General features: G+C 47.5%; 2 protein-coding genes across 2 annotated transcripts in view; one reads left to right on the top strand and one right to left on the bottom strand.

Moving 5' to 3' along the window:
* LOC135388471 (tyrosine-protein kinase SRK2-like) overlaps positions 1-27124 on the top strand; it is a 509896-nt gene that overhangs the window by 51271 nt on the left and 431501 nt on the right. The window lies entirely within an intron of this gene.
* On the bottom strand, positions 16351-17301 carry LOC135389475 (uncharacterized). Its single transcript, XM_064619518.1, has one exon. It carries the CDS (start codon positions 17299-17301, stop codon positions 16351-16353), a length of 951 nt encoding a protein of 316 aa, XP_064475588.1.

Below are 27124 nucleotides of genomic sequence, written 5' to 3'. Positions count from 1 at the left end.
TGTACACCTACGAAACAGTAAAGCTGACATTATTATGGCATACACCAATATTGCAGTTTCTACCTGTGAAAATGAATTTGCTGTGCTTGCCTTCTGTTTGAGTGCCCTTTTCAAGAGGATCTGTGATATCAGGCACATCCTCGTAAGCTGCAACACGATTTATGCTCCTGTTGCTTTGCAAAGTGTAGTCTGTAAAATGTGAAGAATTTAATCAAATGTGCTCACTAACATTGCAAGGTGATGCAAAGCTCAATTCAGAACAGTACCTGCATGATCACAAAAAATAATCTCGGGGGAAACAGCAAGCTGTTGCGGGCATTCTCCACAGTCGGGCTGATCAATGGAAGCGTTCAGCTGAGTGTTGCTTGCATCGGGGTCGTAATCTGTCAGAATGAGAATGAGTGGAACGAAATCCTGGCATAACCATGATCTCGACTTGCTCGTACCATTACAGCTCTGGAGGTCATTGGTGTACAATGATAAATCTGGAGGGCCACTTGCAGACCAGCATGGTTCCACTTGCCCAGTGAATGAAGATGTATCATCTGCAAGCACTCGGTTTCTATACTCTATAGATCCTCTACACTGTAGAGGATCGCGCCCCGGATCACTTGGTTCTCCACATCATCCGCCATTTCGCGAATCCTTCTTCCAACGGTGTCATTGGAGCACAGAATCTCTTGCACCTTTTTCAAGTGCTCTTCGCTGATCACCGTTCTCAACACGTCTTGTACGCAGGGCATAATATGGTCCTTGCATATTGTGTGAGGCTTCAGATTCTTCGCTATCCGGTAGCTCAGCAGGTACGTTGCTTTTGTTGTGCTATGGGACGGCCACGTTTTCTGTGATGAGAAACAGCAGGCCATTCAAATTTGAACTTTGCAAGAAATCTCCAGCTTTCTTACCTGTTTAGCTGAGTTCAGCTTCTGCATTTCCAGCTGCTGCTTTTTCTTCTCAAAGAAGTCTTTGGTCCTGTCTTTGTACGATAAATATTTTGTGACTAGGTGCCACGAAAGCTTTCATGGAGCTGTTCGCCAGGGCTTCGCCACATATAACGCACTGAGGATTTCCCGCACAGTCGATAAAGCCATACTGCAGGTAACTGCTGCAGTATGCCCTAAACTTGCCGTTCTTACTCATATGGGATCTGCTGTCTGCCTCCTGACTCGAAAGTACCGAAAGGGCGTTCTGCACTAGTCACGTGGCTCCGTGCTCCACGAACGAACGCCGCAGCCGTGGTGCATGTGCTTTTGGCCTGCCGAGCGAGCTTGGGCGGGGGAATTCAAGTTCTGTGAATGGATAGGGGCTGAGGCGGCAGCCTTCTCGCGTAACCCGGGGAGGCAGCTCGCAGAACCCCGGTGTTCCGCGGAACCCAGTTTGAGAACCACTGCTCTACAGTCAGCCTGACTGATCGAAGTGTTCAGCTGCGTGCTTCTCGCAACAAGGTCGTGATCTGTCAGAATGTGTGAAATTGGATCTTGGCACAACTATTGTCTCAACTTGTGCTTACCATTACAGCTCTAGGGGTCATTGATGTTCGATGATAAAGCTGGAGGGTCACTTGCAGAGCAGCATGGTTCAAGTTGCCCAGTGAATGAAGATGTAACATCTTCAAGCACTCGGTTTCTCGCAGTGTTGGGGCCTAGAAACACAAATTTCATGTTGCTGTCGCTGCTGATTTGACATGCAGAAGTGTTGTATAGCTTTGTATACATACATTGGTTTCTTTCACATCGCTCGAGAGGATTGCGCCTTGTGGGCTTTTTTTTCTATAGGACGATGCAAGAAGATGGTAGGAACGACGTTGAACTTCAGCTTCCTCTCCCCGAACTTCTGCAAGATTACTAGATCGAACTGGTCGTCCATGAAGTGCTTCTGACAATTTATTATCCGGGTAATTTTTGAGGGCTGTAAAATATCACCGGGAGTCCGCCCTGCTACTCACGGTGGCAGAAGGGCGTGCAACTAACAATGCGTGGCATTGTGGACAGCCAAATGTAGCTATAAAGCAACCAGAGAGCATTTAAGCAATATATTTAAGACTCATATACGCAACTACCTCACAGAGCTTAGTGTTTTTCGTTGGAAGTTCTTCCGACCGATCTTGTGCAACCACACCTTCCGCCTCGCTATCGCCTCTCGGTTTTTTCCCCTTTGCACGGCAAACATTGCTTGGCTGGTTTCAGGGTGGGTACTACACCCGAAGGCGCAGCACCCAGTCATTTTCAGTTTGTAAAACTTTCCAAGCAAAGATAGATAGCTCAAATCGCAAGCACCGTTTCGACACGCCTGTAGCCCACCACAGCGGACTGGGAAGTTCATGGCGGACGGAACCACATGAAAATGGCGGAAGTGAGATCGAAATACCACGTGAGGGCAGCCGGCCAATGCGGACGTTTTGTCAGCTTCGCAAAGCCTTTCGCTACTTCTCATGCAATGAGATTCATCCAGGGACTTTAGTCTTTGTTAAAACAGAGATACATCCGCACTTGGTGCACTGGACGAATGTGAATCCATTGATGCAATTATCGACCCAGAGTGGTCAGTGCAGTCTGTGTGAACCACGTTCGTCAGTGCGCTCCTGGGAGCCTTTTGTGGTTGTGTGACTAGTATGTTCTCCAATGATTGTCGGAGCCCTTTTCTTCTGGAGCACCAGATCCTGCGCCAGGTCAGCTAGGAAAGCTTGCAATGGCAGGGGCTTCAGGCTGAGCTGTCTGCAGTGGCTCCTGTGCAGTAGTCAAGCATTTACTGTTCCGATGATAGTGTGCCAAATTATGAAGTTTTTGTTACATTTAAGCAAAGTCTTTCTTGATTAGATAGACAGAGAGGGTAGATCATGTCTATTTCCCTGAAGCAGGGGGAGCTTCCCCCTCCCAACAGGTATGCTCTGGGCGGTGCCAGCATTGAGCTCTTCCTATTAAAAGTATAAATGATAAAAATCAGTGTATATGTAAGAGTGCAATTAACTTAGGCATAAGTGGAAGCTAACTTGCAAAATGTTGGCGCCTACCAAAGTAAAGTAGCAGCAATAAATAGGTCGAGTTAGGCCACTATCAGCTATACCTGAACGATGATTTGGCTTGTTGTTCAGGCAGACCCCACATGGCGTTAAAACAGCACTTCAGCCTGCTTGTTATACCAAAGTGATACTGATCACCTTGGCTACTAAGAACTGATGGCGCAAAAATTTCCCCCATCAAACAGCACAGTGCTAGGGAAGCTGTAACTTCCACGCTCTATTGGTCAAGCTTCGCAGATAATGTACTGCAGACTGCACTACTGCGGTGAAACTGAGAGATCAACTAAACTATGTCGCCAGCCTATGTATTCCGCCAACTATGTATTCCAGCCTCAAAACATCAATTTCTCATGCTCAACAGATGCCGCTTGCGTCAATCCCAGTGCGTATGAATGTGTGTATGAGTGAGAAAAATGTGAGAGTGAAAGGGGAATGAGGTGAGAAAGTGGTTGGTTTATCCGGTTTAGGCGCCCTCGGAAGTCGCTGGGGAGGTGTGTTAGCTTAGCTCAATTGGTAGAGCCCTAGACTGGTAATCCAAAAGATGTTCGTGTCCTACAGCTGGCTAACCTTTTCAGTGATTTCTATCTTTCAGACATAATGATATTTAGTTTTTCAACACGCATACAGTATATTTGAGGTGATTCCACTATGTATAAAAATTACATGCTGCAGGAATATTACTGTAAAGATTGAAATGCATGTGCGTGGTGTAGTGGATGCTGGTGGCACTTCAACAGCGGAAACTTCTCTGCGGGGAGTTCCTGCCCACTGTGAACCTGGGTGACTGTGCCCGAGAGTCATTGAAAGTAAAAACATGAATTTATTTTTGGACTATGAACGAAATTAAAGAAGCAAGCAAAATCCAATAAGTAGATGCAAAAGGTTCTTTTAACATGACAAATACATACATGTAATACCTCCAGGCACACCGTCATAACCACAGCACCAGGAGAACTGTGGTATGTGCTGGAATTCACGTTGATTACAGTTCAGTGCTATGTCCTCAGTGCTTGCTATGTGCAGTTACTTTACCATGATAATTTTAGTGACATCAGTCAATGCCTAAAAGGAGGAAACAGCTCCACTCTACAGGCTAAATAGTACACTCTTAATCTGGTAACCTTTAAATACAGGCAAGAAATGTGCGCACTTTTTTGCATCTATTTTTAGAAGTCACCATGCCCTTGCCCCTGTAACATATTTTTGTTTTAGGTTAGTGTGCCCCATTATGTAGGCTTCATGAATTGTGCATGGGCACATTATAAAAACAAACTTGAAACCTATAGGTTAAGGTTATGACATAACCTGTACCAGGATCCATTTTTCCCTGGTAACTTCTGTATAGATGTAATACTCTGCAGCCATGAAGCTAAATTATGACACTTTCTAGCAATGAAACTTTACTTGAGCTGTACAATATGTTGGATACATGGCTGTCGAATAAGCCCTTTATATATGTACTCATATATATGCATGCGCACGAACAAACTTGGAATGTTGGAGCTGGCTTCTGCTGGACATATAATGACAAAAGAGAGAGAGCACACAACATATAGCAGTAGACAATAATGACTGAAACAATAAAGCATACAACTTGCAGTATGGCAAGCAAATCAATAAAGCAGAAACGACACCCTCAATCAAGGCTTCGTTCTGGCTCATAAACATGAGAAATGCACACAGGTAGAGAAAGATAGCATGTTCAGAAGCCACCCAACCACTGGGTGTCTACAATGAAAAGGTAGGTGCACGATATTTTCTCTGTATATGTGCACACATTTTGGTTTCTCGTGGGACGACAAAACTATTTCAAGGAGTGGACCCGATTCTGTTTCCTGATTCTCTACTGCAATGAGCTTATTTCACAGGAATCAACTGGACCCCCAGTCCCACCCTTACAGATTATAACATGTGTTTCTGTGTTAACAAATGAGTGACAAGGGAGATGAAGCACACTACATACAGCAGTGCACAGTAACGACTAGAACATTAGTGCATACAACATTCTTAAAACTTGTAGCGCTCCAAGTAAATTAATGGATCAAAAGCGGCTAAGAGGAATGTCACCTTCAGCCAACAGGCTTCATTCTTACTCGAGAAGATGAAATACGCACACAGGTACAGAGAACAGAATAGAGTTCAATGTTCAGAATCACTGGCGGTTTACAATGGAAATATCCCGTACCCAGCTTTTTCTCAGTATTTGTGCACACATTTCAGTTTCTTGTGAGACAATAGAACCAGTTCAAGTAGTTCCTGTTTCCATGTTCTTTGCTGCAATCAGCTTACTTCAGACGGAACAGCTGGCATCCCCGTAGCCGGCGTATTATGACCGGTGTTTCTGTGCTAGCTTTTTTTTATGAGCTACTTCAACTTTCCGTTCATATATGTCTTAGATACATCATCCCTCACAGTTGCAGCCTTGAACAGCAGCGGTGTCTGACTATATGCGAGGGGTTATGACCAGTCTTTCACGTAATAGATAAACAAGACACAGCATCAGGACCCTTTACAATGTGCAAGTGTTTGCAAGCTGAATGCGCTCTCCTACGGATTCCCGGCACAGCCACTTTTATGCCTGTGCAAATATCACTGCTTGGCCAGGTGGTAATTTGGCATCTAGATCGAACGCCGAAATGCAAAAACGTAGTGTGAAAGTGATTGCAGGAAACCTATACAGTGACTCAGATGCTCTGTCTGTTATGCATGCCGTGATTTGAAGTACCCGTCGGTGGTCAGGAAGCTGACCCCTTCCACCAGTCATCTATCCAAATTCGTCTCTGATGGTGCACAACATGTTTGTCATATCAGAAAACCGCTATCCAAACTTCGTTTCAGCTTCAATGGCAAGCTAGAAAGACAGCAACGAAGGGCACTGGGGTCTGAACACACAATATGTAGCGCATCAATTGTGAATTGTCACATGTTTCAGACAGTCGTCGTCGTGTGGGGGAGAATGTGTTGGTTTAGTAGAAAACATGAGAGTTTGGTTGCCATATCCCGTTCGGTCATTCGCTTCAAGACTTGCTTAGTCTCCTGAAGCATACGCTCCACTTGCCCATTGGATGATGGGTGATACGGCGCAACTTTAACATGTCGGATAAGGTTCCTTTGCATGAAGTCCTCAAATTCCCGCGAAATAAATGGAGTCCCATTATCAGATACTACCGTATCTGGTATCCCGTGTGTGGCGAACAGGACGCGCAGCTTTTGACACACAGCCGTAGAAGATGTCGAATTCATCAGTATCACTTCTAACCACTTAGAATGGGAGTCCACAACCAGAAGAAAAATCTTCCCTTGAAAGGGGCCAGCAAAATCGATGTGAATCCTGGACCATGGATTCTGAGTGAATTCCCAGGGATGTAATCTTGCCTGCGCAGGGTTCGGTCTTGTGTCCTGACAAGACATACAAGCTCGTACTTTCGCTTCTATGGCTTGGTCAATTCCGGGCCACCAGATCGAACTTCTGGCTAACGCCTTCATTCGGACAAGTTGAGGATGTGTATTGTGCAAAAGTTCCAGGTGAAGGAATGGAATTCCGTTTGAGCATAGTTCCGTTCAGTCGCTGTCATGGTTCGTGATCCGTAGGCAATGGGCAATTCTTTACCATGGTCATCTATGTGGCTCAAAACAACACCTAGTCCGTAATTCGAAGCATCACAAGCCATATCTAGTGGTAACCGAGGATTGTAGTGTACGAGAAGAGAGGATGCTTAGCTTCCTGGAAGGCTTCTGTTACTCGCGCCGTCCATTTCCATTCCTGGCCATTATCTAATAGTCTGTACAAGGGTTCCAACTTGTGCGCTGCTCCACGAAGGAAACGTCAAACGTAAAAGTTCAAAGCGCCGAGGAACGCTTGGAGTTCTTTTTTACATCTAGGTTGCGGTGCTTCGTGGATAGCCTTCACTTTATCTAGCGTTGGCTGGATCCCTGCCTTGGTGACCTTGTGTCCGAGATAAACCACTTCCGTGACAGCAAACAGACATTTATCCTTGTTTAGTCTTACTCCATCTTCCTGAATACGCCGAAGTACAGCTTCCAGCCGGCGGTTATGCTCTTGCTTGTCCTTGCCCCCAATCAGAATATAATCTAAAAAAACTTGCACTCCTTCTAGTCCTTGCAGGAGGGTTTCCATGTAACGTTGGAAAACAGCGACAGCTACTGCAACTCCAAAAGGGAGGCGTTTCACTCTAAACAAGCCACGATGGGTGTTGATCGTCAATAGGTCAGCAGTTTCTTCATCAACAGTTAATTGCTGGTATGCTTGGTCCAGGTGGAGTTTCGAAAACACTGAACAGCCTGCCAATCTTGCGAAGAGTTCCTCGGGAGTTGGCAAGGGGTACGTTTCCCACTGTACTGCGGGGTTAACCGTGCTTTTGTAGTCACCGCAGACTCTTATCGTGCTATTCTTCTTGACTGCGGGCACAATTGGAGTCGCCCAGGTTGGGTGTGAAACTGGCTCAAGTACACCATCCCCAGCCAACTTGTCCAAGTCCGCTTCCACGCGAGGTAGCAAGGAAAATGGGACTGGTCGGGGCTTAAAAAACTTGGGCTTGCTCATTGGCTGTACTTCCACTCGTACTGGAGTGCTTTTGCTCTTCCCCAATCCCGGTTGGAATACATCTGCATACTGATGCAGTAGGGCACCCATTGACGCGTTACCGTTGCTAGGAGATGCTTGAAGACTATTAACTTTCAGTTCAATCCCGAGAGCTTGAAACCACTCCCTGCCGAGTCAGCTGACGCCTGCTCCCTTGACCACCACCAGTCTGAGACGTGCTTGCCGGTCATGTAGGAAACTTGTACCGTTAAGACAACCAGAACTCTTAGTTGCTGCTGGTTGTACATTCGAAGTCGCAAGTTACAAGGTTGGAGCTTGCGTGGTGAAAGACGAAGACGCTTCATCGTTCGTTCGTTAACGACTGAACACACAGCCCCAGAGTCGACTTCCATCTACAAAGAGTGCCCGTTTATCTCCACTGGTACGCGGACCGCAGGTTTTTCAGCTGTTAGCTGGTATAAGCCATAAATGTCAGAGTCCTGGTTGCGATGCCGACTACCCCGACTGTTGCCAGTCCACCTTTGTGGTGGCGATTGTTGCCTTGCTCTTGCCTTTCGCTGACAAGCCTTGACAATATGTCCACGTTGCTTGCAGTAATGACACTGCACATGCCGGAACTGACACACCTCTGGCGCGTGCGTTCCACCACAACGAAAACACCGTTGGCTCGGCTGTCCGGTGCTGACTTGCTTGGGCCTCCCATCCTTGGGGTTCACCGTTGGGGTTGTCGGTTTATTCTCCAGAGCACGTGTCTTCTGCATGCGGTGGACCTCGTTGGCGGGTTCCGCCCCCCGAATTTCTTCAGTTCCATGGTGGGCGCATTCAGTCGCTAGTGCTTTGTCTTTGGCTTGAGCGAACGTCAAGTTAGATTCAACCAAAAGTCGGCGTTGCAAGGCCTCATCGCGAATACCACAGACGAATCGGTCACGAAGCATGTCGTCGAGTGACGAGCCGAAGTTACAATGCTCTGAAAGTCGACGAAGCTCTGCAATGTAGTCAGTAATTGTCTCCCCCGGTCGTTGGTCGCGTTTCCCAAACTGAAACCTTTCCACAATAACTGACGGCCTTGGGGTGAAATGGGCAGTAAGTTTCGATACAATGTCCTTGTAGTCGGTCTCTGACGGCATTGCTGGAGAGCATAGCGAACGAATAATGGCGTACAGGCGTCGCCACCCTTAACCGTAGCGCAGGAGCGCATGGCCTGCTTGCATGCCAGCGCCGCCTTGTGTTTATGATGGGGCGTGCTGGGGTGGAGACTCTAGGTCCCTGGTGCACAAGCGCCCCCTCTCGACAGGGGCACGGCAAGCACACACGGATCACCTACTCGGTTAGCTATCTACAGACACTTCAGCGATAAGAAAATCAGTATACGAGCAAAAATATCAGTGTTTCTTTGGCGTATTTGCATCCACACAAACACGTCACCAAATCTTTCCTCAGCACCATGAAAAAAAAAAAAAAAAACTATGATAACACATATCATAGTGAACAAAACGCTCAGAGCAAACATGGGTGAGCCTACAGTGTTTGCATATGTCTCAAACTTATTTCAGAATATTGCGCCCCGCAAGCTCGCCCTTCCGCAAACCGGCAGTTAGATAAAGTGTGGTAGATAACGCACACGCGCTGTTATTGTGCCTGTTTTGCGAGGGCGTAAGGTGATACTATACAGCAGGTGATCCATTCGTACCATGCCGATTACCATGAGCTCAACCGATCGAGAGGAGGCGCTCGTGTACCATGGTCTTAGAGCCTCCACCCCAGCATCGACGCAAGGCGGCGCTGGCATGCAAGCAGGCCACGCGCTCCCGCGCTACGGTGAAGGGTGGCGACGCCTGTACGTTGCTGCGCCACAGACGGTGCACAAAATGGCGCGCTTCTTATCATGTGAGTCCACGTTGTATGCCGCAAAGAAGAATTCTAACCAAGATACAAGGGCCACGTTGAGCTGTTGCTGGGAGCAAATTCTTCGAAAGTTTCAATAGTCAACCAAGTTAACGTCGTTGACGGACGCTGGCTGGTGCCGGCTTTTTCTTCCTCGTGTTCCGGCATCGTTCGTAGGTTCTTGAACTACCTCGTCGTGTCGCCGATTTTATGTCTTTATTGCAGCCCTCTTGCTACAATACAACTTAGGACACATAATGCAATTGATACCGTTAGTACTTCCCAGTCCCTCGATAAAACTGCAAGTGCGCAGCAAGTGCACACACCCGCGCCATAGCTCACGCAAGTTCGTGGTCCCCCTAGCGGTGGGCCCTGTTGCCAGACGGCCTACACGACACACATACTGTCATAGAACCAGGGCTGGCCTTAGCATCTACGGGGCTTGATTTAAATGGTGCGGAGCCCCCCCCCCCCCCCCCCCCCGGTTAATGCCTATAGTGACCGAAAGTGACATAATCCATTTAAAAAAAATATGCGTGACTGCAACGGGTCGGGCGTGGCGCTTGTGAATTGGACCAGGATCCCACTGGCCGCAGGATATGTGACCATATTCCTCTCGGGCGCGAGTTGTTGTCCAGATTGTATTCTGTCTCTTGCATAACGTTTGGGACATGGAAGTTAGTAGTTCATTACATTTTGCAATTTTCATACTACAGGGACGTGATTGACCGAAGTCGTTTGGAGCACCTTTTGGAGCAGCCAAAATTGTGTTTGGGAGCAGCGAAACTAGCTTTTGGAGCAGGCGCGAGGTAACCCCATTAAAGTATAACTGCTGCATGCCAGTATGGTGCTTGGACCTCAGCTGTGCGGATAAGAATAACTTACTACATCCAGCTCTAAAAAGTTCCTATTGGGACCCATTTTTATTGCAGTTGCAAGGAAACCATCCACTTGACTACAAAGTAACTAGCTTTGGAAACTACACAAGATGATAAATATACTAAGTACATTGACATGCTTTGGCTGCCGCTCACTTTAACTAGAGGTGTATACGCCCTGGAATATCTGCAAAAGTAAGCAAGTCCAACAGGTAAGCAGGTGATTACAAATGTACACTTTTCTTCTTCTTCAGTACCAGTTTCTCCAGTGCAACGGCAACTGCCTCGCTTTGCCTTGTGTTAGTAAGGTCCGGCCAGTGGCGTCGCTAGGGTACGCGTCACCCGGTGCGGGTGCTCTTTGCGTCACCCCCCACCCCACCCCGTGCCCCATTAACGTACCTCTCCGTACCAGGTGATTCACGATAAACATGTTACACCACACTCAGAAGAAAAAAAAAGTGCCCCGCTGAAGGCCCCTCATGATGTTTTCATCGTGCCACAGGGAACGGGAGGAAGCGGCAGTATTGGTGCGGCACGTCACCCCTTCCGTCGCTGCACCCGGTGTGGACCGCACCCCTCGCACCCCTCTAGTGACGCCACTGAGTCTGGCCACTTTCAATATCCTCAAAGTTCTTTGACATCACGCCATGTTCAATGAGCAACTCAGCATTGGTTAGCATTTTTTAGCACTAAAAAGGCCAGACTTGACTCTGTGCTCTGTGCTCACAGAACACACTCACAGAACTCACAGAACTGCTTGGCCCTGCCTGAGCAATGTCAGCACGCAGTCGTTTTTTCGCCAGCTCCTCTTCTGCTACAACACGCTCCCGGTACACCTTGCACGAGCCTCTCACTGCCTTAATTACTCCAGGTGTGATTTTAAAACGGCTCGGGTCACCTCCAAACCTCTCAGCATATGACACAATGTGCCGTATACCGTTGACACTCTGAACTGTCAGCCGTGCCCTCTCCTGAAGAATATGACGGTTCTCGCTGAATCCTCTCTCAAGATCTGCGTTGCCGTGGGGGATGCACAGCAAGGTGTTGTGATTGGGAGACTGGGTAGCCCGACGTTGCACGAAATTGTCGTGCCCACATTGTCAACATGGGAAGCGAGAAACGCCCCCCCCCCCCCCCCCGGCGCTATCGCATAGATAGGAGACTCCTGTCCTCTTCGAGGCTCGGGCAAGAAGAAAAAGAGAAGAGTGCACGGCGTCCGTTTATTTTTATACTTCGTATGAGCCGCTAGCAATAAGTGGTGCTACCTTCTGTACACATTAACCACAATGCAGCGCTGCATGTAAGTAACACCATCAAGAATATAACAGCCCTCCCCCCTCAGACAATACTTAATCGGAAAAAAATGGATACAAACAATAGTTACAATATATTAGCGAAACACATCCATACTAAGCATCAGCAAAGAATGCATCGGACGCACATCACTGCGGAGAGTACCTTTGCACAGGCTTTACAGTTATTTTGCTACGCCGCAGTGGGGTTTGCTCTCAACCGTACTGTTCGCGGTACTGTCCACGGTACCGTTACCTCCTGCGGGGCGATCTTACTGCTGGGCGAAAGAGTGACCCACATCCGCTGCTGTGGATCCCTCGTTGACAGGTGCTTGAGAGAGACCGGCAAGGCTCTCTGATACAACAGCTGGCTGAGGCTCAACTCGTGGTGGTACAACCTCTCCCATAGCAGGAACCCTCGGCCTTAGATGGTCATTGTGTCGATGCCGCATGGAGCCATCTTCAACAGTGACAGCCGCTGAAGAATTGCTCAAGGTTCCGACAACACGAGCAGGAACCCATGTTGCTCCCCGACGGAAATCCCTGGCAAACACATCGTCACTAGCTCCAAAAGGTGGACCACGACGGCAACCCTCATCGGCGTGCAGCTTCTGCTTTAGTTGCTTGAAGTGTACTGAAGAATGAAGACTTGGCCACAGCACATCCAATGGAGTCTTAAACATTCTACCAGTGAGCAACTCACACGGTGCCCTCCCTGTAACTTCATGTGGAGTTGTTCTATATTGAAACAGAAACCTGGCGATTTGAGTCATGAAACACCCTGGTGCACTTTTCTTCAATTTGTTTTTGACAGTTTGCACTACACGCTCAGCAGCACCATTTGATGCTGGGTGATAGGGGAGTACTAACATTCTACGAATCCCGTTACGTGTTAAAAAGTCTAAATACTGCGCACTAGCGAACGCAGGTCCATTGTCAGACACAATCAAATCCGGGAGTCCGTGCTGTGCAAAAACCAACCGTAAGACATCAATGGTGGCTTCTGCAGATGTAGATTTGACGGGGAACACCTCGACCCACTTTGAGTATGCATCAACAATGTCTAAAAACGTATGACCCAAAAACGGTCCACCAAATCGACATGGAGCCTAGACCAAGGCCTTTGAGGGAACGGCCATGGCGTGTGCTGAGCAGGTCTTGGTGTCCTTTGCAGAGATTGACAAATAGAACGTCGAATAGACAGAATAGAATGACAAATAAAATACTTCAAATAGAATGACAAATAGGAAGTCTTGACGTTACTCATGATGTCATTATCGATCCCTGGCCACCAAACATGGCTCCTGGCGATTTTCTTGCTCTTCTCAGTGCCTGGATGTCCGGCATGCAGCATCTTGAGCACTCTGGACTGCAATGCTTTAGGAATAACTACTCTTGCTCCCCAAAGCACACAACCTTCATGAAGACTCAACTCAGCACTTCTTGCACTGTAGGGATACCCCTCAGGTCCCAGTGAAAAAACTTCACCTGTTGAGAGAGCAAGGAAGACTTGACTAAGCACAGGATAATTCTTTGTAGCTCGAGCTACAATGGTTGGCGTCAGAAGGTCTGAATAGGCTTGCTCAGGCATGAAGACTTCAGCTGGAACAGTTGACTGTACCTGACGAGCAGGAAGTGCCAGTCTACTCAATGCGTCAGCATGAAGAAGATCCCTTCCAGGTTTATACAAAAGTTCGTACTGATACGTGGAAAGTTTGAGTGCCCACCTCACGAGCCGAGGAGATGCTTGAACTGGTATCGGCTTGTTGGCACCCAACAATCCCAAAAGTGGCTTATGATCAGTATGCGCTCTAAAGAACATTCCCTACAGGTACTGGTGAAAACGTTCTGTACCGAACACCAAGGCTAGCGCATCCTTATCAAGCTGACTGTATCGTTGCTCTGCCTCAGACAAGCTTCGGGAGCGAAAAGCGATAGGACGCTCTCTGCCATCAGCTTCTTTTTGAGATATGAGAGCTCTGATACCATAAGGATATGCGTCATAGCTAAGGTACAGCGGCTTGGCAGGATCAAAATGCGCAAGGATGGGCGCAAATAACATGAGACGCTTGCGTTCGTTGAAGGCTTGGGCTGAAGGCTGAAGGCTCTTGGGCTCTGCCCCACTCCCATCTTTTCCCAGCTGTGAGGAGCAGATACAATGGGCGAAGGCAAGACGACAAGTTGGGCAAAAATCTTCTATAAAAGTTTATCAGGCCCAGATAACTTTGAAGCTCTTTAACATCACGCGGAGCTGGTGCCTTGGAAATGGCTTCCACCTTGCTCTCATCTGGAGACAGTCCCTCTTTGCTGATGATGTGCCCTAGATAATTCACCTCTGGCACAAAAAAATGACACTTGTCAAATTTCAACTTTAGTCCAACATCCCGAAGTCGAGCAAGAACACAATGCAGATTCCTCATGTGCTCAGTGTCATTGCGTCCCGTAACAAGGATGTCATCAAAGTACACAGCTACATGTGGAAGACCACGAAACAAGTTCTCAATTTCACGCTGAAATATTTGGTTGAGCTGTCAGCCCTCTTCAGTTCAAAGATGTTGCTCCTGTATTCATCAAGCCTTGCAGTCGATAGTGTTTCGACGGGTTCAAGTTGAAACAACATGTATTCATCCATCAGGGACGATACATCAGGAGGCTGAATCACTTGTGCGAGACGCGTTGCTAGGGTTCTGAAGTCACCGGACGAGCTCTCCTTTTCCCTAGACGATGGGTGGAGACAGCGTAGGCTTCGTAGCACAACCTTGTCAAAAGGTAGTCGTGTCAGGAGGTACGTAGTGCACTTGATATAGAAGCTTCTCGCGCCCAACCTGAATCCTTTTTTCCCTGCTGGGTCCCATGATGACATAGCTGCCTCTGTGTCCTCCCCAACCGCAACCTTTGCCTTCCAATTTACAACTGACTGAGGTTGCAGTGAGGGCAGCTCACTGTCCTTTCTACAGCGATATGATTCAGATTTCATGAATCGCCCACAAAGTTTTCGAACAAGAGCCACCATCTCGCCGTACAGCAGATGGACTAAGGGTTCAGTGCGTTGAAACAAAGGAATTCTGTGAAAATGTCTGCAACATTCCTGACAAAAAATAATTTTGGGCAGAAGTCCTTGTTCGAGAACGCCTTCCGCAAGCGTTCACGCAGCTGCCCTCCTGAACGACACTGACTTTCCGACATGACAACATTCTTCACTGCCGAGAACAGCTGAGTCAGTCGACTCGCTGTAGGCCCCAGTGTAGGCCACCTCGAACTTAAGTGACGGAGGAAGACATACTCAGGCATCCCAAGCACTTCCTGCTGTGATTTCACTGCGGCACTCTGTGCAGCAGAATTCTCGAAGAAATAATATAGGTCCACCACTACTGCCTCAACATCTGATCCAAAGGCGTCTAAGCCTGTTACGGAATGCTGGTTCCTGTCGTTGAGTTAGTATAGCCCAGAGAAAGAAACACAACTACGTCCGTTCGGTATGAAGGTGAATAACACACTCTTTGACTTTATTAGATACAGAACCAGAAACTCTCACAAGGAGAGAGAGAGAACGGAATGCCAGACTAAACAAAACACGAAGCAGAGATCATCTTCGACTTCCGTCCGATTTCACCCTGGCGTGGTGGGTCTCGGGGTCATGTACACAAACTCGGTACGTAATATATGGTGTCTCGTTCGCAGTCCCCCGAAGCGGCCTCACACAACATCCACCTGGCCCGGAATGATCGCTTAATTAGTGTCGGTCATTTAGAAATTCTAGTGGACACATCAGTTGCACAGGTCGGCGTGTAACCACACCTGAGGTCAGCTTCACAGTTCATGATTGCACCTGTCCGTCTGGTGAAGTGTGCACTTTTAGCACTCTCGCGATCTTCCACATCTGTCGAGGAATCTTCTCGTCATAAAGAACAACTAAGTCGCCCTTTTGTATCTTCAAAGTTGGCCTATTTGGTGCCAAATTCGCAGAGCGATGTTGTAATATATATTCTCTCAGCCACCGTTTCCAGAAATAATCCAGTGTCTGTGTATGGTGTTTCCATCTCCGTGTGAGTTCCTGTCTGCCAAATGTTGGAACGTCAAGTACACTCGCTTCAGGTACTGCTGCGAGTCGTCTTCCAATTAAAAAGCGGCCCGGGGTTAAAGGTTCTCCCATCTTTTGGAGATCCCGAGAAGCTCGTTTAAAGGTGGAAGCGTTGTCCGTGTACATAGTGGAGGGTCGTCCCCTTTGTGCGACAAATCGACGGAAACTAAGAAGGAATGGCTTCGTCGTGAGGCCCGAAACCAGCTCTAGGTGAATCGCACGTGTCAACGCGCAACTGAAAAGGGCTATATAGGATTTCCTCTCATCGTTGATTCTGATGTAGAACGGGCCAGCAAAGTATATTCCAACGATGGTGAAAGGCACTTGCTGTGTAATGCGGTCCTTCGGCAGTGGTGCCACAGGTGCGCTGGACTGGCTGGTCCTGAATCGCATACACACCACACATTTGCCTATGATCCGGCGCAGAAGTTGTTGCGCTTGAGGAATCCAATAGCGGTCTCTCAGTTCCGTCAAGGTGTCCTGAACTCCCCCGTGCAGGACTCTTCGATGGGCAGCGTTGACGATAAGCCTCGTTAGCTCGTGGTCTCTTGGTAGCTGTAAAGGGTGCTTCACTTCTTCTGATGCGTCCGAATAGTGAAGTCGCCCCTCTAGGCGCAGTAGTCCATGTTCGTCTATGAATGGCGCAGGTTCGTAATGCTGGAATTGTCACCTATTTGTTCGCCATGAGTCAGCTGCTGAATTTCAGGAGCATAAGCGTCGTGCTGGGCTCTCTTAAACCAGTGGAGCGCTGCTTTCTTGATTTCGTCGGTTGTCAGCATCCCTCGCAGGCTATTGTGTGATTGGTGACAATTCTCGATGAAACGTAGTGTCCATGCAGTGACGTGTAGAAGTCTGGAGTATTCGCTGAAGCTACTTGGGTCCATCAGTGATTCCTTCGTGTTGTGACTGACCTGTAGGCAGCTCACTTCCGATCTGCGCAGCTCGTACAGCAGCGTTTGTGGAAACGCGGTAGTCCTCGTGAGAGAATTTGGCCACGCACCTTCGTACTCTGAAAGCCACTCTGGCCCCTTCCACCAGTCTCTGCCGTGGACCAAAGCTTCTAAAGTCAGTCCCAGTGTAAGCATATCCGCCGGATTCTGACAGCCCGGACAATGTGACCATGAATGCGGATCGGTTTTTGATTGAATCTCCGTCGTCCTGTTGCACACGAACGGCTTCCAGCGGTTAGCTTGTTCTTGGATCCAGTGGAGGGCTATCGTAGAACCTGGCCAGAACTGTTTCAGATGTATATGCAGTTTGAGGCACTCCTCGATATATTGAGCCAGTCGTGCTCCAATGAGGGCACCCATCAGCTCAAGGCGGGGTAAAGTCAGCTTCTTCAAAGGAGCCACTCGTGACATGGCGAAAACGAGGTTCACACTCACGTTTGCGTCCCAGTCTTCGACTCTTAGGTACACGCATGCACCGTATGCTGTCGGGCTTGCGTCGGTGAAGGTGTGCAGCTGGACCGAAAATATATTTTCTCCAATTCCTTCCATCACGTAACGTTTGACGGATAGCTGTTCGATCAACGGTAATTCTTGACAGTACGTGTCATACTCCTGAGATAGGTCGTCTGGCATAGGGTCATCCCATCCCAGTCCTTGTTCCCAAATACGCTAGAACATCGTATTCACTCGTACTGTGTACGGCGACAAGAACACCAATGAGTCGAAGAGACGTGCGGACTGTTGAAGTACAGAGCGCTTCGTATTCTTGGCGAGAATCAGGACGTCCAGCACCCTGTCGTTCGAGAACTTTAAGGTGTCATCTGTCCTGTTCCACCAGATCCCCAGTACTTTGTCCATGGTTGGATCGATGAACGTTCTGTCGTTCGGTACCGCCGTTCGTCCGTCGTTCCGGAAATATTCCTCGAGTTCGTCGTCCACTTCTTTAGCTGCATTTTTGCTGTCTTTAGCACATCATTCGCCTTCTCGTAGAGGTGCTTTGCCTCGGCAACGTTGCTTGCACTGGTAAGCAGATCGTCCACATAGAAGCAGTCGATAAGTGCAGCTGCCATTTCGTCTTTGCAGTTTTTCATGCGATGTTGCAACGTAGCGCTGAGCAGAAATGGGCTGGACGTTGTACCGAACGGTACCCGTGTCATCCGTCATTCTTGAATGCTTGGGGTACTTGGGGTACGGATCGGTGTACCACAGAAAGCGTGGTGCAATGGTGCAACAATGGTTTGTGCTTTCCCTTCTTGCTCCCTAGGGGATCACATATTTCGAATTCGTCTGCATACAGTTGAATGCAGATCCTGCTTTTGTCACCTTCGAAATATGTGCGGGCTTGAAAAGCTCTACCATCGAAGACTGTGGACATGTAGCCCCCTTCTTCATCTGAATGACAGAAGCTGCTGTACATACAGGATACCTCTAACATATGTTTTAGGACATCACATATTGGGATGTAGCGAAGTTTGTTTGACTATCCATGTTCGTCAGTTCCAAGCACAACCGCCACAGGTTCTATAAACGGCAGGTGTGATCTCCAGTAGTCGGTTCTAACTCCATGGCTCTGCATTTGCTCACTGTGACATGACATGAGTTGTTCCTGCTGTTGCAGCGGAGCAGACCTCCAGTTATGCATGCTAACCTCGATGTAGCATATGACTTTGTTTGTCATCTCGTCAAGACTAGACTCTGGCAAGCGTTTTCTTTCCTTCCACTTTACGAGCAGGAGTGCAAGCTGTCGCATGCGGTCATTTTCTTCAACGTATGAGCAGACGTCATGGTTATGGTTTTCTGAACATTCTTGGTGGTCCTCACTTCACCTCACCTCAAGCACAAGCCACAGTGCTAGCACAGGCTTTCACACACCACGTGCATGCTCTTTTCTGTTTGTTTGTTTGGAAGAAAGAAAAACACGGAAGAAATTGAACTCGTCTCCCGACGACTTCTCTTACTCCTAGCATAAATTCCCAGCGCCCCCCCCCCCCTCCCGAAAATACTTCTCAGGCGCTCTACTAAGAAGTGCGCTATTTACTATTCACATGTTCGCTATTCAGAATCACATGTTCACTAGAAGTCCACTATTCACAATTGTCCACTGTTCACAGCTAGCCCAAGATAATGGACAGAGAATTCTAGAAGGTCATATCCATCTCATTTGTCACTTTGCAGAGTTCAATTGTTTTCTTGCATTCCTGTTGTGAATATGCATCTACACGTAGCAATAACCAGAATAATGTCCATGAACAAATTTTTATTTCTTCAGGTTATTTATACACAAAACTTGATAATGCTCTACCAGCTTTGTTTCTTCTTTGAAGTACGCACACAATAAAGTTATTATAAATGGCACATCATGCACTTAGTGTGGCAATAGCACGTAGGGGAACAGACGTCAGTGGGGTGTATTGTACTCCTATCCCATGCTCCTTGAATGCACAGGGTGTTTTTGAGATGGGGTGCATATTCCATGTTGAGTGTCCAGTACGGCAAAAGGGACACTACCGACGTAATGTTGGGTACCCTAATAGATAGCCTCTTTGCTTTCACAGTAATGCTCTCCGTAGTGAGTGGATCGTTTCCAGTGTATGTGATGGTTGGGTATGGGTGTGCTTGGCCAGGCTCCTGAGAGAACAAAGCAGATGTCAGTCGCGAGAGCACGGATAAGCATATATTATAGAAAGTGTTATCTATGTGTTGTGTTTACTCTGCAGACAATTTCCTGTCCCGAAGTTTTGAAGACAGTTTCATAAATGTCACATGAAATTCTGAGTTTTCTATACTCCGTGCAAGTTGAACTTGCAGGGGTTGCGCAGAGGAGGGAAAAATGGATGGTTGCGGTTACTTGGTTGCTTCCTTCCTCCGTGAAGCGACCCACGTGGACTCTCCGCGTGCAGTTCGTTGAGCTGGGGGCGTCCAATCGTGTGCCTCGTTAGGTTACGTCAGAGGCTGAGGGAAATAGGGGAACTGAGGATGCGCGGAAGCGTGACCTACTTGAGGTGAGAAGATGAGGTTCACCACATTACTGTTATCCTTTATATGTGTGTCTGTATCGTAACATACACATTCTATGCCATGCAAGATGCTTTAGATATTTATATCAGACCTCTTTTTCTGAATACATACACGACAGAACCACAAACATTGCAAGTGTGCTATTAACACTATTCCACATACCCCAGCAACTGTGCTTGCAACTGATTATCAAGATGGAGGAATTTCTTGCTACCCCATTGCTGTTCGCACCAGAAGGCTGCTAATGCACAGACAACAGCTTCAAAGTTTTACTCCTTTTACAGCAACTGTCTACTTTTATTTGGGTTTGTCACTGAGTATAAAATACCCACATACAGGCAACGATATGGATGAAGTGAATGCAGTTTTGCTAATAACAATAAGACATCATAAACAGAAGGAAGATTGGAATTGGAGGTTTACATCGCGAGACAACTGAGATCATGACGCCACAGCAGTCGGTCTGTGGATTGCTTTTGCCCACTTGAGGGTTCTTCAACATGCGATGAAAGCTCACCACACGGCACCCGGTATTTAACGTCCCTCGCGGAAGACGGCGTGTCTAAGCAACTTGTACCCTGCCACCAAGTTGCTGGCGTCCTCGGCCGGCTTCGAACCCGCCATTTCGGAATCAGAAGGCGAACACGCTAACGACTGAGCCACCGAGATTGGTCAGGAGGAAGATACCACAGAGCATCAAAGGGATGTCCTGTGCCTCTTTTCTCCCTTCTAACTTTTTCTGCATGATCGACTGTTGCTGTACTTGTCCATTCTTTCATCTTGGTCTTTATTCTTTGCTGCCAATGTTATAGGGATAGCATATCTTACACACACTGCTTGTCGAACAGAAAATTAAGTAAATAACAGCCACTTTCACAATACACGTTCTGTAATTTTACGTACCAGTTTTACGGACGGGTTTTGCCAATTTTCCCTCACAAGCGCTGAGAATGACTTTAGCACTTCTACAGCAAAGTGATCTGTCAGAGAACATGTCAGCATATGAAGTAAGGTCAATAATGAAACAGCAGCCAAGTATGTCTGCCAGTGACAGTACTCACACTTCCGTTGAGATGTCGTGAGCTTTTCAACTTTCTTATAGAGCTCCTCTATGTGTGCCCGAAGCGCTTTCTTTTCTGTACACAATTTGAGTACAGTTTCCCCACACCTGCTCAGGAATGCCAGCAGTGCTTTGTCTGTTGCTACGCCTGTTCGCCGTTGGAACTCATGTATGACCTCAAAGTTTACACATCAGAAAATGTCACTGTTCACAGCTGTGGAAGCCCGTGCTTCCACAGCCTCGGGGCGTCAGTCCGTCCGTTCGACAGCGGGGAAGACGCAGCACGCGTTGTTCATTTTCATTTGTAACGCTGTACGTTTTTTTCTTCTTTTCTTTCACTTACGACTCCGGTGGTTTGTTTGTGTTCTTTTTCCGGGCTGCCTTTTTTCTTTTCTTTTTGAGATAGCGTTTTTGTCTTTTTTGAATGTGTTTGCTTGGTTTTGAGTGCTTCACAGCACCCACTCGGTGCCCGAGTCCCGGAGCCGATGCAGCATTCGCCGCCGCCAGGCCGATAAGACCTCCGGAGCGGAAAGAAAGGCCTCGTACAGCAGCGGTCCCGTTCGGAGGAGACGCTGGTATCCAACACCTCGGCGCCTTCGGAGCCGAAAGGATCAGCCGAGGACAAAGAGGCACATGCAGTGCCTCCGTCCCAAGGTACGTCAACTACGGTACCTGCAGTGCCGCAGTTTGACTCCGCTATAACGACAGAACTCTTGTCACGCATGACCGAGTTATGTTCGTTGGTGGCAGAACGCCTTGATGCCGGGTCGGTTTCGCCGCCGCAGGCAGAAGCGCGCCTGCGACTGAATTTGCCGGTCCCTACCTTGTCAGGGTACACCGATAAAAAGTCGGTCGTCGACTTCTTCGATGACCTTAGAGCCTACCAGACTGGTATGGGAATCTCAGATGAAGTCCTGATACAACGCATCCTGCAGGTTGCTTTGATCGGAGACGCGGCTCGCTGGCTTCAGCTGCAGTCGAGGTTTACGTCCGCTCAGGACTTCCAGAAGCGATTTAAGAGCGAATTTCTTCCTCTGGATTACGAATATCGTATCCTGGAGGAGCTGCATAAGCGTACTCAGCATCCAGATGAGACCTTAGCAGAATTCGTTCGGGCCTTGCAAGACCTGTATAGCAGAGCTGAACCTACTGCTACAGAGGAGCAGCGTGTGGCACAGGGTATCCGTCAGTGTCATCCTCGCCACCGGCCCCACGTTGGGCGCCGATTGTGGAAACCCATGTTTCCACACAGCACATTGCTTTTCAAGCACGTAGTGTGCACTGGCTTTGGCATCTTAAACAGAGGTAAGTTTCCTCATTGGCAAAATATGGCGTTATGCTGAACACCAGAAAAATAGCATATGCTTCATGACACTGTCATAAGTACGGTTCTCATAAAGAGCGCTTAACATTACGGGAGTTGTTGCCGTTCTGCAAGTCGGCACCCATTTTCTGTGCGTTACATTGCAGCAGGGAAACATTTTAGAAGCATACATAAAGAGACCATTAAGTCAACATTCTTACAACTGGTTGCAGGCAAGGTTATGCTTGCTGTGCTTAGATTCTGCGCTCTTTTCCTCTCCCAAAGGCACCACTAAAGGTACGATATTGGGGGGGGGGGAGGTGGACCCCCTTCCTCCTTGGCTATTCCCCTGTTGCAGTGTTACAAACATGCCAAAACCATGAAGAACCACGAGATTTGCGATCACTCAAAAGGTGCTCTCTAATGTCAGTCCACTACGGCCAACACATACAGGGTGTTTCACCTAACGTGATAAAAAATTCTAACTGCCGCGCGTACTTGTCAGAGGATTGTGGCACTTTCGGTAATTACCTTCTGGAAACTTTTGCCACCATTGATGAAGGCTTCGGACAATTTTTAATTGCAGGAAATTAATTTTTGTCAATTGAACTTTGAAAATTGCCACGCTTACCTAACTTTTTTACAGAAGTATGAAGTCCGCTACGGATAACCGTGTAGACGCAACAGAAGTTTTCCACAGTATCGCAACAGAAATAGTAAAAAGATGTTAGTAAAAATTACGCTTTAGCCCTACCTGCTCGATTGTCGCAAAGATGAGCGTACTGAAGATGCGGGGAGAGGAGGAAGTGTTCCTGCCTCTTGTTTTACCTTTCTTCCCCTTGTTTTGACCTTGATGCTTGGGACAACCGTCTTATCACAAAGGATGCAAAACAAATGAAGGCGGGGACACTTCCTCCTCTAGATGCACATTTTGAGCGCGCTCCTTTGCCAAAAATTATGCAGCTGGGGAAAGCGTAATTTTTACGAATTTTTTTGACCTCTTCTGTACGCCTGGTGCACAAGCTAAAGGTGGTGCTTTGCGCGGCCACGTAGCGGTGCGAACGCGAACTTTTTGTGTGAGTCGTCTGACATCAAAACCAGTCAGAAGTATATGTGGCGGGCGTCATGAAAATGGAAAATGTGTGAATCGGTTGTGTAACCTTGCGGATTTCAATCGCTTTAAACTCCGAACGACTACTTTCGGTCCTCAGCGGTCAATAAGGCATAGGACTATACGCAGAAGCGGACATGTAATCGTTATTACAATTATTTTAGCTTTTCTTCGTGCGCACCGCACTTGCGTGTTTTCTTTTATAGTTTTTAGAGCAACCTTGCAAAGGTTGCACCTACAGCAAAGGGTTGTAGAAGTCTCATTAGCTGAGGCGGACAAAGCGAGAATTTCCAAGCTAGTTGGAAGTTCGCGTCTGACTTGAGAACACACATCACAACATCACTCAACAAAACATGAACAATATACGGTCTGATTACGGCAGCCAATTAGGATCATCGGCATAAAAGAAGACAGAATCCACGGAGTAGCTTATTTTGTGACACGTACGTTTGACGGCGGACACCCGTCCTCTTCTCCTATCCACTTCGTGTGGATTTGGCGGGAAACTGTAGAACCTTGTGCACGGTGGGTCACTGTTGGGTCCCGAAAAAAATGGTCCTTGGTTGCGTGGCGGAAATTATGGTTGTGCGGGGTTCCGTGCGCCCAAATATACAGCAGTCGTTCTGGAGGGCCGATGAAACGGATCCTAGCCGACGAAATGCTATCATTCGCCCTCCTTGTTTGTTAAAATTGAGAGATAGGCTTTTTTTAAAGATTAACATTGATGTTAATGAGCAATAAAAGCTGCACCTACTCAAGCGATTACATTCGCTGCATTACATTAGCTGTATTGAGCGCACTGCGTCCGTTCCTTCTGTCCTCTCTCTCTCTCCTTTGTGGAGTACAGACAATGCGATTTCTTGCAGATATGTCAGAAAAATGGTACGTACGACAAGCTTGCCGTAGGCACCACGTACAAAAGGAGAGCAAGCTTGCCACAGTGTGAGGTAGCTGCGCATGTGTGGTACCCCAAAGACGTCAGTGAGTGTTCGCCACATCTCCTGTGCTATATTGGATTCCAAACAAAACAAATTGGCGACGCTGTAACGGTTGTAACGGTAAGGTGTTGGCCTGTTGTGTTACGTTGGTAACGTAAGAGCTCAAGATCGCGGGTTCGATCCCGGGTGAGGACGGTAGCAATATGGGGAAGGTAAACATTGCTTCCAGCACCGTGTGTCGGAGATTTCCGACGCACGTCAAAAGAACCCCAGGTGGTTTGAATTTTCCGCAGTCTTAATCCTGTGGCACGTGCAACATGTTGCCACAAAAATAGGCTGACACACCTTACGCGTAACACCACAGCACCATTATCATTATTATTACGTTGTTCATAAGGTGCTAGAATGACACAGCTGACCCCTCGCATGCACCACGAAAAAGATCTAAGCCGCTTATGCTTGGGACCATAAACGGACTCCCTTGGCGCAAACCGCATGCAATGCTACAGGACTAGTGAACGCTTGTGTTTGGTGCTTTCATTCTTTCGACAGCAAAAAAAAAAAAAAAGAGTCTAAAAGACCACTTCTGACGCCGCTCCGTGTTGCCAAAGTATTGTTCCGTGCCATTTCACGTTTCTCGTACCATGGCAACTTTAAAAACTCGTCACGCGCGATAAAAAAAAAATCGCCCTGGAGATACTTTCAGTATTGGTAGCCGGGATAATGATGAGTACCTGGGTGGTAAATTCGGATCCGTAACTCGTCCACCAGTGCCTTTCTTTGTACGCCGAATTTGCTTATGTTTGCTCAACAGGCCACCTTCGCAATTGTTTTAGAAAATAAACCATTTGTCACATGCCCTAAAATATTTTTCTGTGCAATGTATTGGCACTTTACTATCGGATAAAAATATAATCGGTTGATTTTAGCTGAATGTTGTTCAGGAAAAAAACAAACAAACAGAACTTTGCACAATGTGCGCTGAGTTTGCTTGTCCAGTATGTTTTAATGCGTTGATCGCTTGAGGTACGGAAGCTGTCCGAGATGAAACTACACTCTTAGCCTGGTAGCGGTTAAATAAGCGCTATTTTTTTTAAAATATATAGCGGATAAGGATAAACGGATATATCCGTTACAGCTATTGACCGACACGCCGTCTAGGCGCCACGTCCGTTGTCCGCCGCGCCCCGTATGTGCTACAGGAAGTATACGCTGCAGGCATTACCCGCCGTGCCTTCTACCCGCACTCTCTTCGCTCTCGTCTATATAGGTACACGCCGCAGCTCGTACACGCTGCGTTCGTTTCACGCTCCCGCCTGTATATGCTGAAAAAGTATTCGTTCGATCTCTACAAAAAGGACATCCAAGACGGTGGAGACCGTGAACCACAAACAACTTTATCGTCTTCAATGTTGGAACAACTGAATCGACCAGTGACAGTGCGCCACGCTCATCAACGTATCAGGGCACACCCTTTTCCCTTTTTTCATCGCCCTCTTTTTCGTGTCAACCACAACCTTCTTGAAAGCAAATTGCACACATCAAAACCTTTAGTGCCATTCGGTAAAATGACACATACAGTTTCGTCAGACGTCTTAATCTGAAAATTTTTTGGAATGCCCTCTGTACTCCTTTAAGGCTACGGTCCCACTTTCCTCCTTCCCTATCGGTCGAGAAAGCTGACACTACGGGGAGCCACCACCAGTTGGTGTCCGGCAGCAGTAGGTTCTCTCCCTAAACAGGTTCTCTACAAAGTACGTACTCCTAGAGTCACTAAATGAGCTTCGCTTCAGAGTATCGACACTGATGTCCAAGGGAGAGCAGGAGCGTCATCTTGTGTCCGCACCATACCGGTACAGTCCCCATTTGAGTATCATAGATGGCTAACATAATGCTCCCTGTGGGATAGAGAAGCGTGTGGGATTGTTTTGCGGTAGTCCATGTACTGTCAACCAGTGCGTCCCGAGGATGTCAAGGTGAGCTCAAGACCGTCAACTGCTGCGTGTAAACGAAAGGAACATTTCACCCGCGCGTGGTAGATGGCACCGTGCGCTAAGGTGTGCAGTGCGCGTGCGCGTGAGTAGCATAACGCGGAAACAAGATCGCGCATTCTCGCTCTTGGAACTCAGTGTCGATACTCTGAAGCCTTGCTTATTTAGTGAGAGGAGCGTTTACCGGAAGGTCGTATCTGGTCTTATCTCCTACGAAGCAAACAAGAAGCTTTCCGAGATCGTGCAAGCGATGGTCGGAGTGCTTTACGCAGAGTCAGTATCACAGCACGTGCCACATGTAATGTTACCGAGATCTAAAAAAGTAAATTTGATCTCTCTCTCTATTTCTTTTGCTTTGATTCTTTTTCTTCTTTCCATAAAAAATGACTTGTCCCACACATGAAACAAGGGACATACTCAATTTCGATACTCTATTCAATGAGAAAATGCCACAATAAGTGTGAAATTATACATACATACATACATACATACATCTGCTTTATCACTCAGAAAAATGTGTAGCGCGCACGTTGTAGGTCGAAAACGATTACCCGTCCTTTTTGTGTTTTCTCTCACCGTTGTTTCGGGTACCTGTTGTTTTGTTTGTTACGTTGCTGGCCTTCATCATCTGAAGTATTGAGAACATAGCGAGTCTTCCTTGTTTCGTAGCTTGATACATTTTGAAGGCGGACGACAGTTTGCACGCCTGTTTCTATGTCACCTTTTAGCTATAACCTTCTACGCAGGGAATCTACTGTGTAGTAAAGCTTTCCTGCTCTCGCGTAACGTATTCCAAGTGTTAGAAGACTTTTGTGAGAGAAGCTGATCTATTTTGCTAATAAGCATGATAACTTTTCATGAGAGCGCAGGAACTTGGAGAAGGTAAAAAAAGAAAACAAGAACATCGGGTGAGACTAAAGGAATGTACGTGTCAAATTTCAGGTACGTTAGTACGGGCATTTGCTACGAACATGCCCATGCTGAGTTCATCGTACTGTGGAAACGGCCATACACTTGGCTAGTGTAAAACAACGG

This window comes from Ornithodoros turicata, chromosome 3 (assembly GCF_037126465.1).
Source record: "Ornithodoros turicata isolate Travis chromosome 3, ASM3712646v1, whole genome shotgun sequence".
Classification (NCBI taxonomy): domain Eukaryota; kingdom Metazoa; phylum Arthropoda; class Arachnida; order Ixodida; family Argasidae; genus Ornithodoros; species Ornithodoros turicata.
This window is presented reverse-complemented; position numbering and strand designations above follow the sequence as displayed.